Source organism: Homalodisca vitripennis, unplaced genomic scaffold (assembly GCF_021130785.1).
Source record: "Homalodisca vitripennis isolate AUS2020 unplaced genomic scaffold, UT_GWSS_2.1 ScUCBcl_6742;HRSCAF=14093, whole genome shotgun sequence".
NCBI lineage: Eukaryota > Metazoa > Arthropoda > Insecta > Hemiptera > Cicadellidae > Homalodisca > Homalodisca vitripennis.
In genome coordinates, this window is record NW_025782874.1 from 17,682 (window position 1) to 37,369 (window position 19,688).

At 30.8% G+C, this 19,688-nt stretch overlaps 1 protein-coding gene across 3 annotated transcripts; it reads left to right on the forward strand.

Annotated features, from left to right (window-relative positions):
* The first annotated feature begins 279 nt into the window (after positions 1-279).
* LOC124373939 lies at positions 280-13,243 on the forward strand. Of its 3 annotated transcripts, none has more exons than XM_046832248.1 (4): positions 280-455; positions 6,925-7,039; positions 9,788-9,860; positions 13,013-13,243. In XM_046832248.1, the coding sequence occupies exons 2-4, from the start codon at positions 6,960-6,962 to the stop codon at positions 13,226-13,228; spliced, it is 369 nt and encodes a 122-aa protein (XP_046688204.1). In that variant the 5' UTR covers positions 280-455; positions 6,925-6,959; the 3' UTR covers positions 13,229-13,243. The 3 variants fall into 3 exon arrangements, with proteins under 3 accessions (XP_046688204.1, XP_046688203.1, XP_046688205.1); XM_046832247.1 differs by having other exon boundaries at positions 280-431; XM_046832249.1 differs by having other exon boundaries at positions 428-552.
* The last annotated feature ends 6,445 nt before the right edge of the window (positions 13,244-19,688 follow it).

The window sequence follows — 19,688 nt, forward strand, 5'->3', positions numbered from 1 at the left end:
AATTTAGGCGACGAAAATAGTAAATACATTTGGATCAGAAAACACATAAGAATCTTAAAACTACTGATAGAATCCAAAAAAATAATTTTTAATCAGTCTATTGGTCTATAAATGAAATATTTACCATTAATGTTCACAGTAAAACAAATTATCAGCGCAGCATAAATACAGTAAATTACAGTACTACGTGTCATTGTATACCCCGAAACCTGTAAGGTCAATAACAGACCACTACACACAACAGTTGGTAGGCTAGCAGAATCAGATGGTGTGAGCTGTTACACTCTCTGACATTTGGTTTGGAAAATAAACAAAATACAAAATTAGTTTTATTATTTAACTATTATTTTAATTTCTTAATATGATATGTTTTAGTGGGTTGTCTTGTCATGTTGTACATATTATAGCATTATTTTTCAACGTTATACACGGTAAATATCACTTAATAATATAAGGTAACTGCAGTAAATTATTTGTAAAATTAAATTATTTATCTCTTTTAACCTAACCCAAATTTAGTGGGGCTGAACATATTTTACACTTGATATCGTGGTAGGCCTAAGTCTATCTCATGTTAAACTTTTATATATAACGGCAATAATTATTGTAAGATAGTAGGCTATACATATTAGTATATAACTTGGTAGCCTAGGTTATGCATATTTGAGAGGCTTTTTCATAGGGGTCAACTAAATAGTATTCTATGTGTTTAAAAATGGACATAACAAATTGGGTAGGGTACGATAAGCGGACCCGGTTTTTTATATCGAAATTGGCAAACGATATTACCATCATAACCATCGATATAATCAATCTATACTGATTAATTATTTTGAACAATTAACTTAAATAATCTATATCAACTATTCAAATAATACACGCAAGATAATATTTTAATTTTACATAAGTAACATTTGATTATTAAAAATGGCAGTTAATTTTAGAAAACTACACGACATTGCTTTGAAAGATGATAAGAATGTTTTTCGTGTCTTCAATATGTTGGACTCGTACCGTAAATCCAATTATGTGAAATCTGTGGGGAAAAAATAACTGTAACTGTGAGAGGAAAAAATTTGGTCGTCTTTAGTTTTCCTAATTTTGGTTATAATATTTTTTTTTCGTCATTGTAAATATAAAATTCCAGGTACTTTGGGATTATACCGACCACACTAGTATGAAGAACACAAAAATAGAAATTTATAGAAGGGTCAGTCCATTTCAAATCACCCAATAAAAATAAAATTTGTTGCTCAACATTTTTAATTTGCCTAATTTTTTTATTATGAGTTCCCTATGGGTAGACAATCACAAAACACTATTTGAAAAAATTTTACAAGCCATAGTTTTTCCTGGCGGCCATTTTTAAAAATGGCGGTTTTGCAGATTTTAGTAAAATACGCGGTTTGCGAAAAGTTTAATTGCCAAGCTATTTTAAAGATATCAGAATAATCCAAAAACCAGTGTGTTCAGCATAAAATGAACTTCAATTTGACATTTATAATTGTTTCTTTTTGTGCAAGAAAGTCAGTCAAACTTGTTCTGCAAAATCTCGGAAGAAAATCATCAATTGTTACTTTTTAAGACCATAAAAGTTTAAGAAGGAAAAGAGACTCACTACTAATATTTTATTTCTTTGTTGAAAACTAATATAACTAACTACTGAAAAAGTTTTAGCCCTGAGAATGATCTCCTTTTTTTTCTAGAGCTTTTCAAAAATGGCCGAAAGCCTAATAATGTCAATATTCTAGGGTTAATAACTAAAAAGGGACTGAATGAAAATAAATGAAAATTTTACAGAATGTTCTTTATACAAATAGGAATATCTCATAAAAAAATTATGACTGAGACTTAACTACATTTAGAGATATACAGCATCGAATTTCAGTTAAAAGTGCTACCCTTTTTATGGCTTGTGCGGTACCAAAGTTAGCAAACAAGGGCTTGTTTAAATCATTATGTTAACAATAAACTTATATTTAATGCTCAAAACATTATATTCCTTATTTAAACCTACTTAGGTTTTTACAATAAAAATTATTTAAAAACCAGAAAAATAATGGTATAATAATAAACAATACTCATAACCACAAAATAGCACTTGCGCACTTTAGGAAAAAAATAATTTGCTTAGATCTATTATACTGTCAAAATGTATATGCATTATAATTTATGTTCTAAAATATAATATTTTCAAATACATTTTATTAAATACATGATGTAAAAATATGTGTTAGTACCTGAGGAATATTTTAAAATAGTAACTCATAATCTTACACAGTGAGAACAATAGGTAAGAATCATAATTCTTCAACTTAACTTACTGATACAATTTTGTACTACACTTGCATACAGTATCCACATAATGTTGTTCTTCTGTGCATTTAGATTTAAAACATTGGTTTCAATTACTTGTTGGCTGCAATTTTCATCAGCGAATTAAATAAAGATGAGTTTCATCAAAGGTTTGAGCCTGCAGAAGTAACAAAACATCTTATTTGGTTGCCACTTATGGGGATGTATCTGTGATAGCTTCTTGTTCCTTTCACTGGTAAACAGCATTCAAATCTCTATTGGTAAGTTTTGTTTCCATTTGCTTGATTTCGGCTGAAGGAACAATAATGTACTGAACTCCAGTAATATTTTCTCAACAACATTTGAACATATCTTGTGGAGTCAGGATATGTTCAGTGTAAGGTCTTTTAGTGAAGCTCGTGTAACTTCTCGTTTCGTGGTTCCCCCAATACCATCGCAAGAATTCTTCCCGTGTGATGAGGCAAAGAAATTCCATTTCTGCTTTTAAAACCGAAATCATTTTTGTGTAGGCAGACATTAATGACGTTTTTCTTATTTTTGTACTGGCTGCTTGCTCCATCGCTAAAGTAAATTACCATTTCAAAATTAGGGTTTATCTTCTTTATTTCACTAATTAGGTGATGTTGAAATATGTACAGTCGTGGTATTGTGATCAAGATGGTCGCTAAATTTTTCTGGTTTTAAATTAATTTTTTATTGTAAATCCTAAGTAGGTTTAAATAAGGAATATAATGTTTTGAGCATTAAATATAAGTTTATTGTTAACATAAATGATTTAAACAAGCCCCTTGTTTGCTAACTTGGTACCGCACAAGCCAGAAAAAGGGTAGCGCTTTTAACTGAAATTCGATGCTGTATATCTCTAAATGTAGTTAAGTCTCAGTCATAATTATTTTTATGAGATATTCCTATTTGTATAAAGAACATTCTGTAAAATTTTCATTTATTTTCATTCAATCCCTTTTTAGTTATCAAACCCTAGAAAATTGACATTATTAGGCATTTCGGCCATTTTTGAAAAGCTCTAGAAAAAAAAGGAGATCATTCTCAGGGCTAAAACTTTTTTCAGTAGTTAGTTATATTAGTTTTCAACAAAGAAATAAAATATTAATAGTGAGTCTCTTTTCCTTCTTAAACTTTTTATGGTCTTAAAAAAAGTAACAATTGATGATTTTCTTCCGAGATTTTGCAGAACAAGTTTGACTGACTTTCTTGCACAAAAGAAACATTATTATAATGTCAAATTGAAGTTCATTTTATGCTGAACACACTGGTTTTTTGGATTATTCTGATATCTTTAAAATAGCTTGGCAATTAAACTTTTCGCGAACCGGCGATTTTACTAAAATCTGCAAAAACCCCGCCATTTTAAAAATGGCCGCTAGGAAAAAACTACTGCTCGTAAAATTTTTTCAAATAGTGTTTTATGATTGTCTACCCATAGGGAACTGATAATAAAAAAATTAGGCAAATTAAAAATGTTGAGCAACATGACCTGGGTGATTTGAAATGGATTGACCCAGAAAACAAACATGATAGAACGAAAAAACAACTCTTCAATTACAAAATTACAAACTTACAAGCATTTCCAGGTATTGTGATCGTTATTGTGTTCGCTGTTATCTTATCTTTCTCGAGAATCCTGATTACGGCAGACCGCGCGGCATCACGTGATTTGCACGGTATATAATTGCCTTTCCATTACAATTCAATTTATATTTCTGATTAGCCCCTCTAGAATTTGATATTTTACTGATAGGTACTATCTCGAGGGATGGTTTTTCTTTCGTCGACATCAGCGCGGGGGGGCAGCACCGAAGGTGCTGCCAAAGCCCGCGCTGATGGCCGGAGGCACTCGCATTTTGGGTGGCGGAAATGTGATCAAGAATAAAAACAAGTTTTTAGTGTTTTTTTAATAAAGAGTTTAGTTTGGTAAATGTTTGTTTTGTTGAATTTTTGTGTTTGGAGAAATGTAGAGGTAAAACACGGAAGTACAAACAAAGGCGATGCACCAGCTGAACGGGCGGCGAGACTCTGCAATCACGTTTATCTACTAGACGCTCGACTTTGACCTCTGTCTGAGGATGGGGAGGGGTTTGCGATAAGACAATTCCTGTTTTATATTGACGAAATATTGTTCTACGCTAATCTAGTAATCAGTAGAAACGAAATGTGAAATAACGATTTCATGTCTGGGTGTGGTCGGTATAATCCCAAAGTACCAAAATTCATATTTTAATTTGAAACATATGATTATTATTGAGGACTATAGATACTTTTATATCGGTTCATAATCTAGGATTTGAGATGCGAATATTAGGTATCGATGATTACATTCTTCGATATAAAAAAAACCGGGTCCGCTTATCGTACCCTACCCCTTAAATTAATCAGAGTCGCAATTTAATCTTATCAATGAAGTTAAGAGGTGGAGTTGCCAATCATAATTTTAATGATATTAACTCTCCAACTGGCCTTACACTAACTTCTGTTCTGGCAAGTGTAAAATTCAAGCTCAGACCACATGAGTGCTTGTAAAGGTTATCTTTAACCATGGTACTACTAGTAACATATGATAACCTAATCTGAAGCTACTTATATCGCATAAAAACAAGTAGAGACGACAGTGGCCTCCTTCTCCACTATATCACTTCCTATCATCATACATGTCATTTTCACATAAGTTAAATAAAGTGTGATCTTTCTAAAAATGTAGATTGGCCTGTAGATTTATTAAGTCCCCGGTAAGTAAGAAAAACCCTTGCTAAAATAGTGGTCTCCGGATAATACTAAGTACCAAATTCAATTTCTAAATAATAGCAAACGTAGAAAAAAATTCCAAGTTAAATAACGTATGCTAAATATAAAACATTTCATAAAAACTTTGTTATGTTCATGTTTTCAAAATTTCTTTTGCAAATTCAATAATTTAGCTGCAATTCCATAAGAGGCCAGCAAAATAATCTATTGTAAATATCAGTGATATGAAATGAAAATATCAATATTATCGAATTATACCTAATATCGCTATGTCCATATGTTTTCATATACTTTGTCTACGAATTAAGTAATTTTTAAGATGGCGGAAAATTCAAATGCTATGAATTACTGTTTCCTTTGTTAAAAAATAAGTACAGAAGAAAAAAACTGTTGAATTTTTACAACAAGGATTAATACTGAAAACAGCAAATTATTAAGTGTGCAATGATGAGATGAAGCTAGAAATTAAAGAATAAACTTTGTGGTTTATAGCTGCTGTCTTGATTAATTGTTCAGTTTGTTGATTTTGTTATATTTTTGTTTCTTGTCAAATTGTAAGTATAATTTTGTATAAATTATTTTTCATATAAATTTTATAAACTATTATATTATAGATATTATATAATCAACAATGATTTTGTTTTTAGTCATGAATCCACTAGCGTTGGAAGGTGAATTGATTCGTAGTAGCCTTGAAGCCCGGCACTGCTTTTTCCATGTTCTTGAAAGCATCTTTTTTTCAAAAGAACCCACTTTCATTGGCATTGAACACTTGTTCAGTACAGAACCCTCCCTCTTCTAAGACTGCTTTGAGCTTTGCTGGAAATTCTGTGGCTTCATGGTCTGCAGAGGCTGCCTTACATACGAGCTTCCATTTTGAAGGCTGAACCGAAGCTTAAACCTTTCACACCATCCCTTACTAGCCAGGAATATTGGCGGGAGAACTGATGTGGAATCTTGCTGCATTCTCCTAACACCTGTGAAAAATGGTTGTGCAATTGTTTAGCTTTTACTCTGATGGTATGAGAGCTTAGGGGAACTCCTAAGCTTCTCCTGGTTTTAACCTTCTATCCATATGCTCAATGCCTTTTCAGTTTTTTGAACGCTCGACTCATTCAATCCAAATTTCCTAGCAACTGAAGGCAACCATATTAATTTATACTACATCAAGAATTTTTGATTTTTCAACTAAAGACAGCACAACACGTTTCATCTTCTCGATCTGAGACATAGTTGATTAATGGTGAGAAAACTTTTGTGCCAATTGACTTGCACTTATAATAAAACACAATCAAGTCAAGCAAAGTACTGTGTGCGTGCTATATGTGGAGTGACAATGGCGCATAGCAGTGGAGAGTAGGGGTGAGTGGAAGGGGAAGTGAGTCATTTGGCAGTGGCACTTTCAAGCAGTTCGTGAAAACAGCTATAATAATATAGCTGTCTTCTGTGCAGTGGCAAAGAAATGTCAACTTGTTGAGTCATGAGTATTTGAGTTAATGCAATACAGTTATTATTTTCTTTTTATTTATTTATTTTAAGCAGTTAGGTTCTCAGGAAAAGTTTGCAGATAACCAAAACTCATGGATATGGAGGAATTACTGTATACTAAAACTGTACATTACATTATTAGAGCCTGTAATGATGCAAGCTATTATGCAATTTGGTTGCAATATAAGCTGAAACCCCTCATGTCACCAATGGTTTAAAATTAAATAATAGACGTACAAGAAATAAATTCCTTTAATTTAATGTAAACCATTTCTGTAGATCATTTTTGACCTATACTTTAGAACTATAATGATTAAAAATTTTAGTTTATACAGATTTTTTATTTATTGCATGTTTTAGATACTCCGTGAAATGAGTTATGAATCAAAACCCTGATGGCACATCACATTAATAAGGTCCATGGCTTGATTCTTCATAAAATGGATAAAGGAGATCTAAATTTTGAATCTAAGGAGTAAGTGGTCTATAAAGATTATAGTGGTTAAAAAAATGTTGACATTTGGTAGGTATATTGTAATCATTATTGTTTAAATCATACCTTGGAGGCATTTAATAATTGGCACAAACAAGTCTAGGAAAACCACTGTCTAGTTTTACAATATTACAAAACTTTTACAATCTTGTCTTCATTAGTTTCTAATAATTCCCACTGATATTGATGAACTTATCCCAATTCTTAACTATGTCTTCGTACCACCTACAAAAAAGTGCTTAAGAACTTATTATGTAACAGCTCATTCAGTGGGGGAAACAAGTAAAATTTAAAAGGTGTCAAATCAGGGAATGAGGCAAAAAACCTCAGCCAATGTTTTTACATTATTTATATAGTATATTTTAAATTATAAAGAACTAGTTATCATGATGATTTAGTTAATTAAGTTATGATTGTCTATCATATTAGACTGTATTTATGATAACACAATCATAAGGAACGCTCCCAATATTATTTTTTCACATGGCTGAGCTAATCACCCACCCCGATAAAAATGAGGTATTATTTTAAGTAATAATAAATTCCTAAAGTTACCTGGTTTTATATATTTTATATATATATATATATATATATATATATATATATATATTTTAATAAAATATATATGTATATTTTAATAAATTACAAGAATAATTAATGTTCTCATATGCTTAACCCTTCTGGTGAGGCAGTTTTTATTTGATGTAATATTAATAAAATAATGTCTTTGCTACATTTCGTGGCAGTACCATATGTGGTGGTTCTTTTTGTAATAGCACAACTGTTACAATCTCATTCTTTGTGGCAACATTATTTCTCGTATCTTCAGATTCTTTGCTTCTGGATTTTGTGGTGGTACTTTTCAAGATAGAGTTTATCAATTACTCAGCAATTTTTTAAATTGCCCTATCCACTGATAGAAATTTCTTTGGCTCATACAATGTTCACCATACATTTTTCTAATTCTAGAGTAATTTGCTGACTTTTCGCCTTTGTGAAGTAGAAAATGAATTTTGTGGAATCAATTGAGTATTTAATTGAAATTTTAATTAGTATACTTAATTTTTATGTTATAACATAACAGGATTGATTCATCTGGTAATTGAAGCTCATCTCAGTGATGCTAACTAAAAATACAAAACATATGTTATCAACCATTTTTTTCTCTGTACCAGTTTGTCTTCAATTATTGAATAGGTTCTATATAAAGTTTGTTTGACCAATATTAAACCACTTTGTATTAAGCATTTCAGTAAACAAGGAAGTTTTTTATTTTTGACTAGGAACATTTTACTTATTGCAAAGTTTTAGACAAAGTTACAAGCTTTTTTTGTTTCTAACATATTTTTCTTCGTTTACTTACTCACCCCGGAAATGGATGCAAACCTAAATTATTATTGAAAGCACACACATGCTAAACAGCAAAGAATCTAATAGAATGTAATAGTTTACTTTCTACTATTTTTATGATCATTCTACTATAGTGGTATTGTAATCACAGTGAAGATAAAAAAATATTTTAAGTTTAATAAAATTAACTGTGCTTAAAGCAATAAGTTATTTTTGTCTTCCTTTGAAAAAATATTTTATATATAAAAAGAAAAGACTTACTGTAATAGTAATAAAAAGCGATACTGTTAAGTGTATATTTATTTTAAACAAGCGACATTCTTAGAACCTAATACATACATTGAAATTATTTGTTAGTCCATAGGTGATTTTATCATTTGGTGTTTCCAAGTCACTCGCTTTTTAATCATTGTCAATGTCACTGTCACTGTTTTCACTGTGTGATGAGTCATCTCTATGGTTTGTAACAAAAGGTTCCATTATGTCATCTCTAACAATTTCTTTTGCCCAATCGTGCGACTGCAGATTATCACTGTGCCTCACACAGTTTTCCTAGTCATAGCGGTGGGTGACATTATCTATGACTTCTGAACTGTTCCAAACTGACTCTATCAAGAGATCACACAGATGCACAGAGAGATAGATGACATGATTTTAAGAAGAACCTATCAGGTCCTTAATAACATGGCTTCAAAACAAATATAAAAATATATTTCATTAAATATAATGTATTTGTCAAAAATGAAAGCAGAACATATTACAAATCGTAAATTGTACAAATATATTTTAAAAAATATATAGGAAGAAAGTAAAATTGATACATTTCATTTCTTGGCAAGTACACAAAATGTGTATATATAATTTATTACATCATAATAATAGTAAACAATGAAATTCATTTTAATAGTTAAATTTAAATAAACCCCTTCATGAAGAAAATGAAACTTTTGTAAATATTGTCATTTTTATGTGCAGTAATGAATTTGATATTTTAACTCGTTGTGTGTTATATAGTATATATATATATATATATATAGTATTTATGGCAAATTTTACCTATTGTAATAACTGAAGCAATCAGTGGAATGCAATAAACACAGATTTAAATAAAACAGTTACAAAAATATGATTGGGAAACCAACTAAAACCATAGAAAAAATTAAATATGCTAGACTAAAAACATTTGGATTCTAACAATATCAGCTAGAGTGCTGGAAAATAAAAAGGAAAGACATACTATAACAAATTTGTAGAGTCGATGTCAGCAACTGTGGCTCTTTTTACATACAGAAATCCATAGTATTTATTATTCTAATGTAGTGTACATTTTTAAATATATTTGAAAAATGAAATTAAAATCATAATTGTTGTATTTTTCAGGGCGTTGAAAAGAGTTCTTGATGAGTATGAAATTCACATAAAGACAATAGAACAGCAGTTGGATTTGTGTAAGGTAACAATTAAAATATTAAGATTGGATTATTACACTTATTAATATAAATATAAATGTTACATTTAGCACTTAGGCCTATATGAAAAACATAGTTTACAATAATGGAAAGAACAAACAAGATTATTCACAGAAAAAAATCAATTATATTTAATTTGAAAAATTAATTTTTAAAAACCCCACAGCATACTCTTTACCTTACTCAAGCAATATCAAGTAGTATTGATATATTTATGAGATCTTGTGATCATATAGATTTTTTTGTTTTGTTTTTACCTCATAAAGTATGAATATACACGTGTAGAAATTTTACTTCATTAAGTGTAGTATAAATAAAGGTTCCTATTCAAAATAAGTATTAGCTGACATACAACTGTAAAAGCATTTTTCTCAGTATTTTTTTCAAAGTAAATCTATTGTTATATCAGTAAGTTTTTCTTATAAAAATATAGTGAAATGTATAAAATAAATAAATACTTTAAAAACATATGCAAAATTCTTCATACCTATAACATAAATTGTATTATAATTTGTGATTTACATACCAGACCTTATTTGTAGTAATTTTTTAATTCTTGAGATGTCCCTGTGGGCAGATAGACAGATGACCGTACAGAAAAAAATTGACACAAAAATTACGTTCCGCCAAATTTAATAGTTGGGCATGCACAGTCATAAAACATATTCTTGTCTATAGAAATGAAGTTTCATGCAAAATTTAAAGTCTACGGAAGTTCTAAACTTGCAACATGATACATTCAAATTTTTGTTCATAAGTTAGGTTTCATAGCAATGTTCAAATCATTGCTTACAAACAATAACTTAGAACCTATTAGATTCTTAACATAAAATGTTTCTACTGCAGAGGCGAATTAAGGGTGCCATTTAATTCTTTCATTTAACCTTCTTTTAAATTAGTAGCATTTCCTTTTTCTAATTTTAAGATTATAATTTACAATATGTTTGATCTAATTGTAAATTTTTGGCCAACTGGACAGTTTAACTTCCAATAATTGTGTGGCAATACAAGGTTTTCCTTCAACATTTATTTTTGTTAGCATGATCAACCCGATAATGAGAGAGAACATTTTTAACTGCTGAAAAGGTGTGGACATGCATTATAATGGAAATTACAATTTTTTTTTACGTTTATAGTAGAAGTCCAATTAACCGAGATAAATAGGACAAGGATTTCTTCAGATAATAAAAAAACTCAGATAATAAATATTATAATAAAATATCTTAAATAGAAGACAACTTATTTAAACAAAATATTATGTATTAAAAAAAATCTTTGGTCAATTGTTTCTAAAGCCCTTGTCTCTTTTCTTTGTCGATGTTGCTTTTATACTGAAGAAACATTTCATTGGGCTGTGCTCTCTTCTTTCTCTTTGATGTAACCTATAGCTGTTTATAAAATGAACCCATCAGAATTAGAAATTGTATCGCCTTTCTAAATTTGTTGATGATTAACTATCCTCAGCAATAACCTCTTCTGTCATCTGGTAATCTTGGTTGTCATTAAGTCACTCTTTGATGTCTTCATTAGATAGTAAGTAAATGTGACTTACTACCCAACTGCAAGCAATATGCACTTTATAACCCTGTATCTTTATGGCTGAAACTAACAATGGCTAATAGAACCATGCAAATGGTATAGTGCAGCATTGTTTTACACTCCAACACATCAATATAAACCTGGTATAGTGTAATTTTCTTTCCCCAAAATTAATTTTAACATTTTTTTAATTAACATCTCTGTTATCCTGGTGGCTCAGTTAATATGGCTTCTACTGTAATTCCATAAATTCAAAGGCCCTTAACCATTTGAAAATCCCAACTGTAATTAAATCCTTTATAAATAATCATTGTATTTTAAGTAATACTCCAAAAGTATTGTTTATTTCATTTACACTTATTATATAACATATACACGATATGTTATATAATATATATGTGTCTGTCCGCACGACATCTTAAAAATGAACTGATCTACTGTATAGATCTAAAAAAAACTGTGTACAATCTTGTTAAATTTTAACAAGTTACATATAAACACACGTGTACCTTATTCACACAGTAAAAGAAGAAAATAATAAAGTGAAAAGTCAATGTTAAAAGTTGGTGACAAGGTATGATTTCAGCGTACTCTTGCATTGTATCCTACCTCACTGTAACTTTTATTATTTTAACACTGCTATGAAACTAACCAAATAAATAAAAAAGGATGTATGTGTGATGTACTCTTACATTGGCTATTTGTAGTGAAATACTATTTACAAACAATGCTGTACTGTAATAATATATCACAAGTTGAACATTTTGATCAGTCCCTCTTTGATGACTGAGATCTCATTATTTACGTAGTCTGAAGTATGATCTCCTAACATGCCAAATGTTTTTTAAAATATATTAATTATTGGCTGAGCTTTAGCAATATCTATCACTCAAGAGGGTGGACAAATTTCATTTCTGTCTGTCTGCACAATATCTTAAAAATACTGATCTACAGACTTGAAATTTTGCATAAAGCTTCCTATTTATATGAGCAAAACTGAATTTGATAATGGTGGATTTTTCTTCATGGGATTTGGCTGAGCGTTAGTGAATTGGTATTATGGGTACCCATGATCGTAATGTAAAAATTGCAGAATAAATAAATTTGTAAAAAAAACTGCATACAATCATATGTAATTTGAGCAAGTGACATTTTAATAAAATGAAAATATATGAGTGGAAAGATATTGTTTGTAAGCAATGATTTGAACATTGATATGAAAACCTAACTTAATGAACAAAAATTGTCCATGTATCATGTGACTTTAAATTTTGCATGAATCTTCATTTTTACAGACAAGAATGTGTTTTATGATGGTGTATGCCCAACCATTGAATTTGGTGGAACGTAATTTTAGTGTCAATTTTTTTCAGTATGATTGTCTATCTACCTACAGGACATCTCAAGAATTAAATGAGTTATAGATTAGAAATTTCGCATGCAACCTCAGCAAAGCCTGTTATACAACACATGGTGTAACCTACTCCCACCTTGTATTAGTTAAGTTACTAATTTCAAAGGACTATATTCCCACAAAAGAATTTAGTTTTTATGTTTAACTTTTGCTACACTAAAATTTATTGTTTTTAATGAACAGAAGGATCATGAAGAACTAAGAATTGAAATCAGCCATTTAGTTGAAGAGAATAGAGACTTGTACGAAAAGCTGATGACTTGCCATAGACAGCAACAAAGTCCAACAAATAAATCAGATAAAAATATCCTATTCCATCACTCGGAAATGGTTGATAACCTTCAACAGCAGTTGGCTTTGGCAATGGAAGTAAGTAATTTTTTATTTCCATGTAATTAAGGAATAAAATGCAGTAACTTAAGTTAACCTATTTTGGCTTTGTATAAAAAATAATTCCACCAATAATCAAATCACTTTATTCCACATAATTAGAATATACAAGAAAAACAAAGCTTATTATTACTATGGAAATTCCCAGCAAGACTACAGGTCAGAGTGCTGAGAAGAGTTCTTTCTTATATTTTACATATCATTACATAAAAGCTATATCAATAACAGAATAAAAATAAAATTTCTTTAAAAGTATAACCTTAAAATACTAACAACTTTGAAAAGAAAGGATTACAACTAATACAAACAACTTGTCTAACAAACAAAAGCAGGTCCACCTATAAAAATTAATTACTACATTAATGAAATTGAAATTGACAGGTGCCAAGTTTTATGAAAAAAATTAAATTAATAACAAATAGTTATACAACAATTAATTAACAGAGCTTTGGTCCAGTAATTTAGGTATATAAGGTGACAAACAACAGCGCCTCTGCAGCCCGCCATCCAACACGGAACAACCATGCTGTCACCTTCCGCTTATATACAATGACGCTGTCACTCTCTGCTTCCCTAATTTCGTTAGGTAAATTTCGATACAGTATTTAGGCCAGATAAAATGAATTACTAATTTCAGAACAATGAATTAATCTAGGAATGCAATAACCGTAATTATCTTTGAGCCTTGTTGCATAACGATGATGAGTTTCAGTAAAAATCGTTTCTTTATTACTTCTTATGAATAATAACAATGTTTTGATAAAAAGCTGTCTTATATTAAGCACAGGAAATTCCACAAAAAGTAATAAAGTAGGAAATCTATAGCTCTTTTTTAAAATAGTTTTTTACTATTGCTCTCTGTGTGATCGCCAGTGGTTCCAAGATAGCAGCGGAAGCACCACCCCATGCCAGTATACCGTATTGTAACACCGACTGCACGTAGGCAAAGTACATAGTCCTGCACTGATCCACCGTCAAAACCTGACCAAGCTGTGAAAATGCATATATAAATTTCCTTAAGGTTTTATTCAAATACTGGGCATGTGGGCCTCAGGAGAGTTTATGATCAATGATAACACCCAAATATTTGTACTGGTCCACACGCGCAATTGCTTCACACCCACACACATTCGACAGCGGATCACCGCAGGAACGCATCCTCAAAGTTCGAAGGCCAGGGTCGGCTTTGATTTCTAGTAACGATGGGCAAATATTTAGTTTTACTAACATTAAACTGTAAGAGAGTTATGGTCAAACCACATTTTAATTTTTGATAAATCTTCTGAAGCCTGTTCTAAAACTTCGTCCCATGTGCAGCCAGCAGAGACAACAGCCGTGTCATCAGCAAACAAAAATAATTTTCCTTTGACATTTAATTTCGAGACATTATTGATATAAATTAAGAAAAGTAGAGGCCCCAAAGTGTTTCCTTGGACAACTCCAAAATCAACACCAGCATTGTCACTCTTGATTCCATTTATAGAAACTACCTGAAGCCGATTCTGGAAGTAACTCCTGAACCACTCTAATTCTTTACTCCTTACACCAACTGCATCTAACTTTGCAATAATCTTTGACCTGTCAACAGAATCAAAGGCCTTTGCCAAATCTAAAAATGTAATCAGCACTCGTTTTTTCAACGCATTCTGACTTGAAATAAACTTTGTAATGTCAAACAGAGCATGTGATGTATTTATGTTATCTCTAAATCCATACTGAACATCAGCAATTATATTATGTTGTGAGAGATAATTTGACAGTTGCTGCTTAACACTTTTCTCTATAAGCTTGGAGAGGGTCGAAAGTAATGAGATGGGCCTGTAATTAGAAAAGGAGGCTTTTAAACCAGACTTATATAAAGGAACAACTTTGGCAATTTTAAGTGCATTCGGAAACTGTCCAGTACGAATACTATGATTAATAATATGTAAGAGAGGAGGCGATAAGGAGTTAATATTGTCTTTAATTATTTTTGAAGAAATTGCGTCAAAACCAGGCGCCGATCTTCCCCTAATACCTTGAACTAAGTTACAAAGTTCTTCCTGAGTGACAAGACTGCATTTGAAAAACTGACTCCACTCTATAGTCAGCATCATTCACCTCCGCCTGTCCCCAAGGATGTATAGCATTTTTTAACTGTAACCCCACAGAGGCAAAATAGTTGTTAAATGAATTGCCAATTTCTTTTACTTTAGCAGGAGTAACAGTGTCACTGAAGTCAATGAACGCTTCTACCGGGAAAGGCTGCCCACATACCGGCCTGCAGGCTACCTCATTGACAACTGACCAAAATTGTTTAGCGTTACTAGCGTTAGATAATTTATTTTGATAATAACTGAATTTTGCTCGTTTGATTGTAGAACGAAGTATGTTCCTGTAGCACTGAAACTCGTTTCGCAGATTTACATTGAATGGTTGTTTTTTAAGTTTTCTGTACAATTTATCACGATGCCGAATTGATTTAATAAGACCCGCGGAGATCCATGGTTTAAGTTTCGTATTTTTTGCGGAGAGTTTAATTTTTTTTAAATTTTTATTAACAATGTCTTGTAACAGAGCAATGAACCTGTCTGTTGATAGGTCCACGTCCGTTACAGTTAATAGCCATAGACCAATCTTGAGATTTAACTGAGTTATTGATTTCAACCCAATCGGTTTTAACAAAGAAATTTTTGGGTTTCAATTGTTTTATTTTTACTACAAGATGATTCTATATTTAGAAAAATTGCACTGTGATCCGTTATAGCTGCATCATACACCGCGGCAGAAACATTAAGTGTTTTTGGTAGTTTAATAAAATAATGTTCTAAGCAGGTGTTACTCTCAGATCTTGTTACCTTGTCGATACAAGATACAAAACCAGCCTCACTCAAAACTTCTAAGTAACGTTGCTCTACAGAATTTAAAGCCACGTCTAGGATGTCGCAATTAATATCCCCTGCCACAATACGTAACCCATTACCGCTCATAGACTCGTTGCAGAATACGTTCATTGTGTCAATTAAATATTGGCAAATTAGAACTGGGGCTACGATAAACAGCGAGTAAATGACAATCAAAACCAGCCCAGTTAAAAGTCAATGACAAAGCATTGGCCACACTGCCCAACAACAGCTGACTACAGGACACTGATAAGGAGGATATCAATGTAGACAACCAGGCCATCCGCACTGATTAAGACTATTGTACGATCGAAACGAGTTTAAAGGCCCTCAATATGCATGAGATCGCAATCATTTGTTAGCCAAGCCTCAGTTAAAATAATACAATTAAACTTAACTTGGAAAATTGTCTAAAACTACTAAAAGTTCATCAAAATTTTTATTATAACTTCGAATGTTTTGATGAACTATGTAAAATTTATTATTCTTGTTTGTCAGACAACTATTTACACCAAAAAAAAAATTACCATACTCATTGTCATTATTGCAATTTAAAACATGAAATAATGGGAGTATCTTAAAACTCAATCTCCATCCCTTTCAAACATTAAAAAAATAATAACTTAATAGCTAGCCGCCTGGCTTATACAATGAGCTAAAATACAAAACAAATGTTACAAATTTTTACTTTGCTAAAGTTAATTTATTACCATGAAAAATGACTCATTAATGGGTTTAGTGAGATTTTAATATATATGTATACATTTAGGTACGTAGGTTACATAGACTTAAGGACCAACAGCAATATGTAATTTTACAATTTATAAGCTCGATTTGAAAGCCTATATACAAATAATTTCATATACATAAAGAGACTAAACTAGCTTAAAAATAATGCGAATTTAAATTTTTGATTAAGAATAATCTATTTATCATAAATTGTAGGCTTTATTACGATACTCCATACTCGAATAAACTGCTAACAATAACTATGTTTTACAAACAACGCCTAACATTTACTGGGTTGTAATCTGTACTAGCTATTATGTAGCTTGAGCATCATTCTGCACAGTAAACTGCTAACAATAACTATGTTTACAAACAACACCTAACATTACTGGGTTGTAATCTGTACTAGCTATTATGTAGCTTGAGCATCATTCTGCACAGTAAACTTGCTAACAATAACTATGTTTACAAACAACACACTAACATTACTGGTTGTAATCTGTAGCTATTATTTAGCTATTCATTCTGCACAGTAAACTTTGCTAACATTAACTAGTTACAAACAAAACGTACTGGGTTATAATGTAAATCTGTACTAGCTATTATGTCTTGAGCATCATTCTGCACAGTAGAAACTGCTAACAATAACTATGTTTACAAACAACGCCTAACATTACTGGGTTGTAATCTGTTACTAGCTATTATGTAGCTTGAGCATCATTCTGCACAGTAAACTGCTAACAATAACTATGTTTACAAACAACGCCTAACATTACTGGGTTATAATCTGTACTAGCTATTATGTAGCTTGAGCATCATTCTGCACAGTAAACTGCTAACAATAACTATGTTTACAAACAACGCCTAACATTACTGGGTTGTAATCTGTACTAGCTATTATGTAGCTTGAGCATCATTCTGCACAGTAAACTGCTAACAATAACTATGTTTACAAACAACGCCTAACATTACTGGGTTATAAATCTGTACTAGCTATTATGTAGCTTGAGCATCATTCTGCACAGTAAACTGCTAACAATAACTATGTTTACAAACAACGCCTAACATTACTGGGTTGTAATCTGTACTAGCTATTATGTAGCTTGAGCATCATTCTGCACAGTAAACTGCTAACAATAACTATGTTTACAAACAACGCCTAACATTACTGGGTTGTAATCTGTACTAGCTATTATGTAGCTTGAGCATCATTCTGCACAGTAAACTGCTAACAATAACTATGTTTACAAACAACACCTAACATTACTGGGTTGTAATCTGTACTAGCTATTATTTAGCTTGAGCATCATTCTGCACAGTAAACTGCTAACAATAACTATGTTTACAAACAACACCTAACATTACTGGGTTGTAATCTGTACTAGCTATTATGTAGCTTGAGCATCATTCTGCACAGTAAACTGCTAACAATAACTTTAAAGGGATATGCTTGCCATAAGCCAGGAGCAACAAATAATTTGTCAGTTGGAAGATATCAGCTGTTTTGTATCAGTTATAAAACATTTACAAGATGCTATCTCTATTTTTGTAAATTTTATAGCAATTCCAATGTTACTTTTTCAATGAAATCCATCTATGTACAGAAAGTAGTACGTGAGCAATACTACTTTTAAAGATACCCTTGCACAAAGCGGGATTAACAAACAGCTTTGTTGCTGATATTATTGATTATTATTATATATTGATTATGACTAGCTGATACTTCTCAAGTGTAACAGTATCTTAATAATAATAATAAAAAATTTGTTTTATTTGTCGTAAAACATGTTACATGCATTGACAAAGCCTAATTCAGCTACAGACTAAATAGCATTGTCTCTAAATAATATTTTAATAAGTATAATCAAAAAAATATTAAATATATAATAATATAATACATTAATTGTCTACTTGAGAATAAACACTGATTATATCATGAGTTTATCTTAAAACAATCATTAAGTCTATTTTGTTAATTGAAAAAAACTCATCAATATTATGGAAAGGGTTTTTTTTAACAGCCATTTCATAAAGTTTATTTTTATAAATTTTAAGAGTCTATTTTTCAATGAGATGTTTCAATTTATTATGCACTTTAAGGCAATTAACAACATGACTATTTAAAGATTTGCTCAGTCGACAATATTCATTTAAAATGTTATTTCTGTTTCTTGTGTTTATAACTATGTGTTTTTGTATGATTTATTAAGTCCCTTATTATTTAAAATGTAAACAGATGTCAAACAAATATAAATTAACTATTCTAAGAGTTCCTTGGTTTAATGAAAACAGGTTTTTCCAATGATCGAGATATTCAGGCTTTATCAACAAATCTAACAGCTTTCAAGATTTCAAGATGTCTTTATTAGTCATTAAGCAACATAATAAGTTACAATAGATTTTCGTCAAAACTATTGGGCAGTAATACTTAAAAAAATAACAATTTTAGAATTGGAGACTTATTTTTAAATTAACAGGAATGTTGCAAAAGACATAAGAACTTACAAACTAATAACTTGTATAAATAGAGAGTGGTTGTATAAAATTATTTAAGAAATAAGAAAGCATTGTAGGGTAAAATATATAAAAAAACACAGATTGAACAAGAAACACAAATAACATATACAATTAAAACCCAATGAAAAATGTAACAATAAAAAATATTTGAAATATCCAAATCAGGTGGTTAAAACATAAAGTCTCCAAACTATAAAAACAAAAGTTAAAACTTAAAACTTGACTTGACAAAATTATAAACTTAAGGAACTAATATCACAGGCCAAATATTCATTCACAGAGTAAAATGCCTTTTTCTTTAAGTCATTTGCTTACAAACTCGTTTAAACCTGTTTATATTT

What these genes read in the sequence shown, in the direction of transcription:
- LOC124373939 (XM_046832248.1), top strand. Translation starts at nt 6,960, where the DNA reads ATGGCACATCACATTAATAAGGTCCATGGCTTGATTCTTCATAAAATG. An exon ending in CTAAATTTTGAATCTAAGGA is followed by an intron (nt 7,040 to 9,787) that starts GTAAGTGGTCTA and finishes TGTATTTTTCAG; the next exon opens with GGCGTTGAAAAGAGTTCTTG. An exon ending in AGCAGTTGGATTTGTGTAAG is followed by an intron (nt 9,861 to 13,012) that starts GTAACAATTAAA and finishes TTTAATGAACAG; the next exon opens with AAGGATCATGAAGAACTAAG.